At 37.9% G+C, this 10,339-nt stretch overlaps 1 protein-coding gene across 1 annotated transcript; it reads left to right on the top strand.

Moving 5' to 3' along the window:
* The first annotated feature begins 3,027 nt into the window (after positions 1-3,027).
* On the top strand, positions 3,028-9,750 carry LOC134355946 (pleckstrin homology-like domain family A member 2). Its single transcript, XM_063066487.1, has 2 exons — positions 3,028-3,587; positions 9,317-9,750. Exon 1 carries the CDS (start codon positions 3,186-3,188, stop codon positions 3,570-3,572), a length of 387 nt encoding a protein of 128 aa, XP_062922557.1. The 5' UTR covers positions 3,028-3,185; the 3' UTR covers positions 3,573-3,587; positions 9,317-9,750.
* The last annotated feature ends 589 nt before the right edge of the window (positions 9,751-10,339 follow it).

Here is a 10,339-nt window from a genome sequence, read left to right as displayed (position 1 = left end):
GAGTTGTGAGGCAGTAGCTCTCCCTAGCTGTACCACTGTGATTCCCATGTGTAAGTTAAAAATGAGTGGATCCAGTATCAAATCAGGTATAGAAGTGTTAGAACTCAACTCAATTTTTGTTGATTACCTCAGGTTCATGGATAGCAGAACTAAGGAAGATAGACGAATCTGGAGGCTACTAAGGCGGTGGTCTGATCCTGTTGGTTGAGGTCTAATACACTGTTGCTCCACCTAGTGGAATGTTCCTGTGTTACAACAGGGATTGCTTTTGAAAACAAAAGCACAATTAGCAACACACGTCAAAGTTGCTGGTGAACGCAGCAGGCCAGGCAGCATCTCTAGACCTTCAGGGTCTCGGCCTGAAACGTCGACTGTACCTCTTCCTAGAGATGCTGCCTGGCCTGCTGCGTTCACCAGCAACTTTGATGTGTGTTGCCTGAATTTCCAGCATCTGCAGATTTCCTGTTGTTTGCACTTAATTAGCATCACCTTTAGATGCGCATTTTAGAATTGTAAAATCAGATTGTAAAAAGACAACGTATAAATAAGAATTCTTTTGAATAACACAACAATTAAGTGGCATGATTAAATAATAGATAGAATTAAGTATTTAGAATTGTGTTTAAAATTCTCAGATTTATACTGTGATCACGGAGTCACAGAGTTATATTGCATGGAAACAGGCCCTTCAGCTCACATGGACTGTACCTTTCTGAGCTAATCCTACTGTATTTGCTTGCATTTAGCCTATATCCCCGTAAAGTTGTTCAACTGTCTCTGCAGCTGTCCAAATTTCTTTAAAGCATTGTCATTGTACCTGGCACTACCACTTCCTCTGGAAGCTTTTTCCATATCCCTACTGCATTCTGCGTGAAAACTTGTCTCTCAGGTCCCCTTTACATCTTTTCTTTACAATATTGAACCTATTCCTTCTAGTTTTAGACTCCACTGCTTCAGAAAAAGACTGTGACAATCCATGTTATTTATGCCCTTCATGATTTTATAAACCTTTATAAAGCAACACCTCTCCTTCGCTCCAGAGAAAACTCATAATCTATTCATGCTTTCCTATTAGCTCAAGCCCTCCAGTTCTGACAACATCCTTGTGAACATTTTCAGCACTCTGTCTGGCTTATCCACATCCTTCATATGGTATGGCAAACGGCACTCCTGCGGTCTCACCAATGTCTTGCACAGCTGTAGCATGACATTCCAATTCTCGTACTCAGTGCCCTGCTGATGAAAGCGGGCTCGCCATATGCCTCCTTCATCACCTTGTCTGCATATGTCATGACTTCCAGGAACTACGTATTTATTTGCCCCTCGGGTTCTCCACCAGGCCGGTCATTCACTCTGCATGCTTAACTTCCCAAAATGCATCTCTTTAACCTCACCTGAGTTAAATTCCATCTGGAGTTCCTGGGCCTGTTTTCCTAGTTGAAATCGATCCAGATTCATTGTCCATTCGATCAGATATATCAGACGGGTCACAGGGTACTTACTGCATGACTGGTTATCATTAATGACTTCTTAAATGCAACTAGTGATGAGCAATAAATGTTCATCAAACACGTCTGGCATTGCAGAGCATGCCCGTAACTCACTAACCCTAACCATACATCTTTGGAATGTGAGAAGTGACGGGAACACACACGGAAATTGACGTGGTCACAGTGAGAATGTACAAAGTCCTTACAAACAGCGGTGGGAACCAAAGCTTGATCAGTGATCACTGGTGCTGTAAAGTGAGTACGCTAAAGCTATGCCACTGTGCCACCTGTTCTATGAGAATGCTGATACACTGTATCACACAATTGCAAATTTTAAGAATAAAATGCATATTAAAATATTGGTGACCACATATCCCACCAAGGTATTACTAAAATGCCCTTCACCCAACAATCCAAAGCAAGAAATTGCAGATGTTAATCTGAATTGAAAACAGAAAATACTAGTAGTAGTCAGCCTTTGTCAGTGGAGTTAAAGTTTCAAGTGGTTGAATTTGCAGGATCATTGATCTGATACACTAAATCGTCCCCCTCCCCCTTCTGAGCTACCAACGATTTCCAACTTTTTTTCTCTTTTTATTGTTTTATTTGGAATATAAAAAGAAATGACGAGAATCAATTTGGCATTGTTCTGGCCAAGGGTCTTCAGCCTTTAGTGCCAATGTCGTTTCTTAAAAAGCAGGTTATTTAAAATAAAAAGCTAACGCTAACCTGGGCAATACATAAAATATCAAAACCAGGGCTGTACAGGTGATGAGGAACAAATAACAGATGTGCTTAAGTCTGAAGGAAGGCAAGAATAAACGACCTTAAAACAAGGACAATTTCAGAATTATGTAGCGGAAGCAAGACAAAGGCAGTACAATCACCATTCAATCTCATAAGGGCAATATGCGGTGTTTTCTTTCTAATCCACACTAGTTTCAAAGGTGGGGGGAAACGGTGAATGAACGCAATCGGCTGAATGAATAACCGTAACTGCTGATGAACTGGATAAATCTGAGCACATACAGTCTGTATTAAATAAAGTGCGTGGTGCTCACAGGACCGTGGGCAAGGTGTCAAAATTAAACAAATGTTAAAGCATTGGGTTGCAGCACGTTCCTACAATTCGGAATGCGGTTTGCATCAACTAGAATGAGCGACAACGACATTATTTATAAGAACACGTAACTCTCAGCAGCAGAGCACATGGTGCCCAGGAAGAATTGCACACAAGCGTGGTTCGCCTGCGTTTTTCCTTTAGATTAAGAAGAAGGAATTTTTATGCATTTTCAGATGCGGCAGGGGCTTTGGCTGCTCTTCGGTGACGTTAAAGACTGAAAGTAGGGGCTTCCCCATTTCAGAGGCGAATAATAGCCCCACATCTTTCCAAACCTCAGACAGACAGTCTTGCCATTACACCCACCCCCACCTCCCCGGACTACGAGTGGCCCGAATGACTGACTGCTGCGTGGGACTGAGCCTTTGATCTGGGAGACGTCAGCGGAGGGTTGGGCGAAGAAATGCTGAATTGAAATAAAAAGCCATCTGGGCATGTTACAACAGATCCTGATTAGCACGCTAGCACAGACTGGAGGAGCGGAGAGAGAGAGAGAGAGAGATGAACTAGAAGGATCCTCCATCCCAAGTTCGTAGACAATATTTGCAGTAAAGGAGAATCAAAGTGCGGCCAAAATGAACGGTCAGAACATTCTTAAAGAGGGGCAGTTAGAGAAGAGGAGCGACGGCTTACTGCAGCTTTGGAAAAGGAAAAACTGCCTGTTGACAGACGAAGGGCTGTGCATCCACGATCCGAAGGCAAGCCGGTCAAAATGCAAAGTGCTCGCCTTTGAAAACATGAAGACGGTGGACTGCGTGGAGAGGAAAGGCAGATACATCTATTTCACCATCGTGATGGCAGATAACAAGGAAATAGACTTCAGGTGCCTGGAAGACTCGACGTGGAACGCCGAGATCACACTGGGCATGGTGCAGTTTAAGAACCGCCAGGCGATTCAGTCTGTGAAATCCCGACAGCTGGCTCACATCTGCACGCCAACTGCTATCAGCACCATGTCCTGATCCAAAGACACCAGGGTGAGTTGGTGGTCACCAGAATGCTTCTTTGTCGCATCACCGCCGCCTTCTCCCACTGAAGGCTCGGTGCTATTTACCAGTAAGTCGCAAATGAATGAATCCATTTCAGTTGGATCAACAGGCGATTGACACGCGGAGTAGTCACTGATAACTTACAATGGCATTGTTTCCTTCGCCATTCCTGTCACCGAACAAGTAATTCTCCTAGGACATGTATACAATATCCAACAGTTCACTGTTCTGTTAGCTTATTGCATCAATACGAAAGTTTAGCCCAGTAAGCAAATGCTAAGAAATATCACGGTGCCTTGTTATGGCCTGGTTATAGGTTTAGGAAGATGGGGTGTGATTTCTGAACAATTTCATCCCCGACGTTCTGAGATAAATTATTTTAGTCAATGTTTGGAAACGACTTTAATTGCAATAATTGTACTTTGTAGAAAACTGCATGGTCGGGCATTTGCACCCTTCCACCAGCAGACAATAATAAATTCCACCGGATGCAATCCTGAAGTCCCAGCACAAAGGGAAAGTTTTCTGAAACACAGCCAAGGCACTTGAATAGATTATTTGTATAAAAGATGCCGCCGCCCCATCACTGTGAATGTTAATAAAAGCAGATTTTATTTTGATACTAAATTGTGAATCCAGTAGCTTAACATCATTTTGTTGCAAAGAAAATACAAGCTAGGAAGCAGATGGGAACTACCTTTTGGATGTAAGTGGCACCACATAAATTCAAATATTTACTCAATATGTACAGAACCCGTATTTAAATAATACTGTCAAATTCACTTAAAGTTAATACTGAACTTTTATACCAGTGTATATACTTATTATACATTCTACAAGGGGCTGTGTTAAAAATTCATATCTCAATGTTGAAATCAACATCGTAAAAAATATGTTTCAATTGATAGGAAAGCAGATACTATAACTTACAGACTGGTTCACATACATTCTGGACCTTTTGATTCCGTTAACTTAGATAATCTAACTTGCAACAATTGGTACTGTACACCTTCCCTAGTCCATTCTCATGCGTTCAGTAACGCTGCTGTAGTAATTAAGCACAGTGACAATTTGTTTTGATTGAATCCAGTTAAGAATCTCTGCTGTTAGATGGCAAAAGGTTCCTTTAACAAAAGATCAGGAAAGGAATCAGGAATTGTGCTCCATAAAAAAGTTCAAAAACTGAATAGTGATGTAATGAGCATGAATTTAAATGTGCATGTTACTGGTATAATAGATCTAATGTGTTGATGAGGAAGTAGAAGATTTACAAGTTTAGAACTAGGAAAATAAATTTTCATAATTGAATATAACCAACAGGTTAGAAGTTTCAATATTGTGGGTTTATCTGTCTGTGCTGCACTGTTTTTTTCCATTCTGGCATCAGTCATTCAATGTCTCATCCAAGTGGCTTTTCTTGATATGTAAGCTGATGGGTTAGTTCTGTTTACAATTGAGTGCTCTGTTAGCTCTATTAGCTTCAAATGCACCATCTGGGTGGTTAGCTAGGTGGCAGTTTTATTCTGAAGTTAGCTGCTTTAGGCCTGTGCATTGTATGCTGGAGATGTAGTAGGTATCTTTATTTTTAAAAAAAATCACTTTTGAGCTCTTCAGTTGTGTTGTGAGCAGCATAGCAAATACCTTTACTCATTTTTATATTCACTAAGGAAGACAAAAGGAAATCCAACTTCCTGAGTCCAAAAAAATTACAAGGGGAAACCTTAAAGTTGAACCATGAAGAAAGCTGAAGATGGAAACAAATTATTCCATCAAAAATTCTAAGTCAACAGTTATACAATATTTGTGTACAATGGCATCTTTAAGATTATGGGACAACACAATTTTAATTCAGCACCAACTGATATCTTTGTGTAAATTGTGAATGGAGTATACACCCATTGTTACATTCAGAAATATTGTCTCAAGCTCCTCCCTAGTATTTGATACAATTGATGTTAAGTGTCATAATAACATGGTAATATTATAATTTTAAATTAATTGAAGTAAGCTTGTAAAATCTTTATCAGGTAAAATGATTGTCTATAAAGTTAAGCTGCACAGGAATCTGAAGAGAGTTAACCATGACAATGAATGGTTTGCCTTGCTGGTGGACTGAAGTATTTGAAAGTGGCTGAAGGTGGAAATTGACGCTATTGGCTTTAAGATTGCATTTTCAAGTATGAGTCACATGAGAATTTCATGAGGAGTGCAGAATGACTTAAAGAAAATGTGGCATTATTTTTCATGGAGCACAGGGTTCTTTGCAGTTTGCTGATGTTCCAAACCATAAGTATTCAGGCAAAACAAATTAATTCAAATCAGGGAGCAGAGTATTATTGTACAATGGGTATTAACTTGCCATGTCCAAGACTTGGACAAAGTTCAAAGTATGCTCATTAAGTAAAGTACGTGTACTATATACAACATTGAGATATATCCCTTTATCGGCAGCCACAAAGCAAACAAACCCAATAGAACCCATTTCAAGGAAGACTGTCAAACCAACCAATGTGCAGGAAACAAAAACAAATCTTGCAAATAACAAAAGGAAGCAAAGAACTGAAGTTCACGACAGCGAGTCCACAGCCGTGAAGCCCGTGATCACTCCAATCGATTCAGGAGCCCATTAGCTGCAGGTCACTGTCTCAGTTCAGCGCAGAGATGAGTGAAGCTTAGCAGGCAGTGAGCTGAACTGACCTGTTCCTCGCCTCCGGCCCTGACACCCTGAACCTTTCAATCTGGCCTGGTGCTTAAATCGTTCAAACTTAATGCCATTCCTCGCTCCTCCTGGGCCCTGCCACTGCAATATGTTCTTGGACCCATATCCTGCCATCTCTAATTGGTCATTTAGTCTTGTTCAAATAAATTGTGACCATTTAAAATCTCAATTTATGAGTCGTTTTTAATATGACCGTGTTGAACTGGTGACATGGACTTTTTCAACTCAGTGCTATCATTTTAAAAATATTATAAATTTAAAATTTTGTAGGAAATGAGTAATCACTTGACACATTTTTTCTCATTTGAAATTTGCAGTAGATAATCATATCATTAATTATGTTTGATTTTTACATACTTTTTGGGGTATCCAGGACGTCAAATATTGAAAGCTAAAATTTCAGATGGTATCTTTTTAGGACTTTAAGTGTAATAGATCTTAATTTGATTTCTAGCATACAGTTAATGAAATTTTCATGTAACCTAATGTAATTTGTATTACACTAAACCTCCTGTAGTTGTTTTACAAGGCAGCACAATACTCTTACGTGGACATCATTAACATTGGTTCCAGATCAATGGAACTGTTAAGCTTTTTTTTTACAGTTGTCACCATTAGGTTACATTTTCACTGTTTTACTTAAAGCCAGGAATGACTGGAATGACCGTTTCATACATTCATGTGATAGTCTGTGATTTATAATCATTTTTCATAGTTTATTACCAAAGGGGATATTAATTAGTTCTAAACTACTTCTGTGATAGCTTATTAAAATATTACATAGTGAATATATGAACACTAAGGATTTATCTCCCAAAAATTGATCATTCATTTTTGGATAAATAGGTTGTTGAGAATCTTACTTTGAACTTTGTGCAAACAGAAGTTCCAAATAAATCATTAGAAGATTAAAATCAATCTTGTGATTATGTTGCAACTTGAGATAAAACATGCAATAGACCAATCGGGTCATTTGATCCTTTAAACATTAAATTATCCATTGATAGCATCATTCAGATTTAAAGGTACTGCAGTATCAACACCACATCAGAAGGCTGGTGTTTGAACTCCCCTCAAGAAAATAAATGCCACTGTCTTTCATTAAGTGCTTTGCATAGTTCAAAAATGGAATGATTGATTAGGGAAATATAGTAGACTGATTACAACAAATATTTCTGAGCTTGATGCAACTCTGGTTGCTAATGTCACTGATGTCAATGGGGGTTTGATGGTAGAGGACGTGAAGAAATTACATTCTCAGTAGTAAAGGATAGCAATATCATTGACTATCTTTGACACACAACATTTAAAAATACAATCATGATTATTGATTCTCTTCATAATGGCTTTCTCATCATATATCTGATATAACCAGAATATAATGTATCTTAGAAAGTACTGTACCATTATATTTGACATATAGGTATTACAAATTTAAGACTATCCTTGTTAATGTTTGAGTGAATAAAACCTCAAATATTTCAGCAATAATTTTTTACTTTATCTTTAATTCTGTTATATTTTTATACTCATCAGTAGAACATTAGATTACTATACAAACTTGGAGAAAAGTATGTGTATGATTTGTTATTCTTTATAAGTGATTTATTACTATTTTCTAACCTTGCAAACAGTAATGAAGGTAGAATAGCTTACCTGCAATTGATTACACATGCACTTAACTTTAAAAAAAAATCTGAACATGCATTACTATTTTCATGTGGTGGAATATTTAAATATAGGTCAAGCAATTTGTTTACTTAAAGGGTTCTTACACTAATTTAAAGGGTTCTTACACTATTGGGACTCACTGAGAATGTGTAGTCTTGCTGGTTTTACAGAGAGGGGTCTAACATTGCTGTGACTGAGGAGAAAATGCACCAGTGCTCTATGAGAGGTCATGTCATTGAAAGACATAGAGCAGCCAGATTATTGGTTGACCTATTATGTTTGGAGGTGGTGGAGAGGCAAAGATTAAGTTAGAAGTCCGTGAATCTTTCGTTTCTGTATCTCTGTGGGTTATGGATGCTCAATATTGAAGTTAACAGGTGGATAAGAGGAGTTGAGGCCAAAGATCAGCCATCTTCTTACTGAATGCTGGAGGACCACACCAAATATATGGGCTGCTACTGTTTTTGTTCTGATGACATTGTCAGGCTGATTAATTGATTTAGTTTCACTACTGGCTGCATTTGATGCTGCCAGTGTGCTAAAAATACATTAACTCATGATTGGACATAACCTAGCCCATCTGTGGAAGAACCTGGGATTCCCTAACTGGCCTCATTAGCCACCTCAGAATCCATAAAAGCAGATTGGAAGTAGGTTATCCTCAGTCCTGTGGGACTGACTAGAAAGACGCATGAATTCATCACTGACTTGCAAGGACACATTGCAGCTTTGGTCCTAAATGTGATGGTCTGTAACTTTCAAAATAAGTAACTTTGTATTTTGTTGAATTGTGCTTAAATATGCACTGATTATTTTTAGAATCAACCCTATTTTTGGAGCTAGGTGATTTCAGCAGTTGTAACTGAGCAGAATACAGTTATTTTCCATTGGTAAGGACAAAGGAGTTCAAGTTTGCATTTGCATGTGTTGGAGTGACTTCCTGTAAATACCATCATTTGTTTGTTTTGGGCAAGGATCCAGCTGCAAAGCCCAAGTAGCATGCTACAAATTAAAACTGGCTTGCACATTAATGATATCTCACCTGGGTGAATTATTGAAAGATACATTCAGCACATGGGAACATTTCTGAAATGATTCATTGCCACATGAGGGATTCATGTGAAGGATATAAGCGGTGAAGAGAAAATATTAAATCTGGCTCTCTGAGAGAGTGGCTTGTGATACTTTCTCATGGCTACACAGAGCTTTATTTTTGGATTTTCAAAACTATCAGTTTAACATTTTAAATGACATGCCTTACCTCATTATTTCTTGTGTTAAAAGTCTTGATTGCTGTCTAACGTCTAATGTCATTCTTTACCTCTAGGTATTAACAATATGCAAAAGAAATGAACAATACTTCACCTGCAACCAAACAATACTGAATGGACAGGATTAATTGTGTCTGCTGCCATCACAAGAATATACATCGGTTCAACCAAATGACAATCATGAATCAAAATAGATGTATTTTCATGAGAAGGACTATAATAATTTAGAAACAGATTCATTATTCACAAAATGCTTCTAAGTCTTAATTTTTTATTTATTAAATGACCAATATTCACTGTAGTGATGACTACATTAAAGTCATGCATAATACATTGTAAATTACTCTGCCGACTTTATTTATTTAGATATATTGTCTTTCCAATGCTTCACATTGTGATTTTACTCTGCCAAAAGGGAAATCTTACAATCTGTATGACAGTTTTTTTTGTCTGAAACGCTGTAAATAAAAACAGATGACTACGTACTGAACCTCTTTTGTATTTAATAGTAAAGATACCATTAAATAACAAAATGTCTTTAAAAAGAAGAGGATGGCCCAATGTGAATATTACAGGGAAGCAGAGACAAGATAGAACAAAAGTAATAGCTGGATGCATTTGAGTTTTTATTATTGAAACATTAAAGAGTACAGAAAATTACTAGCTTTTTATAATAGACAGTAATTCCTTAGTTATAAGAAATAAAAACCTATGGAAATTATAAGCCAGTGTATAGTTGCTTTCTCCTCACCCACGTCTTACTGTGCCTGTTTGAAATTCACCCGACCTGAACTTTTCTGAGTTGATTTCTAGTTCTATCCTATTGTCACAGAAAAAGCTATGCATGATTTTCTGTACCTGAATCACTACGCAAAGCACAATTGGGCAGGAATAGCCACATGCCTAAGAATGTGATACAACTATATGTTTTGGAATAGGGGAAGCAGTTTATTCTGCAATTAGGAGGAATTGTGGGAAAGAGTTAGAAAAGAAAAAAAATCCATATTAATAATAAATGCAATAGATCTGTGAAACAGGTACAACCTAGGACCAATGCAAGATTACCCCTACACATATGA

Source organism: Mobula hypostoma, chromosome 13, assembly GCF_963921235.1.
Source record: "Mobula hypostoma chromosome 13, sMobHyp1.1, whole genome shotgun sequence".
NCBI classification, from domain to species: domain Eukaryota; kingdom Metazoa; phylum Chordata; class Chondrichthyes; order Myliobatiformes; family Myliobatidae; genus Mobula; species Mobula hypostoma.
This window is presented reverse-complemented; position numbering and strand designations above follow the sequence as displayed.

What these genes read in the sequence shown, in the direction of transcription:
- LOC134355946 (XM_063066487.1), top strand. Translation starts at nt 3,186, where the DNA reads ATGAACGGTCAGAACATTCTTAAAGAGGGGCAGTTAGAGAAGAGGAGC.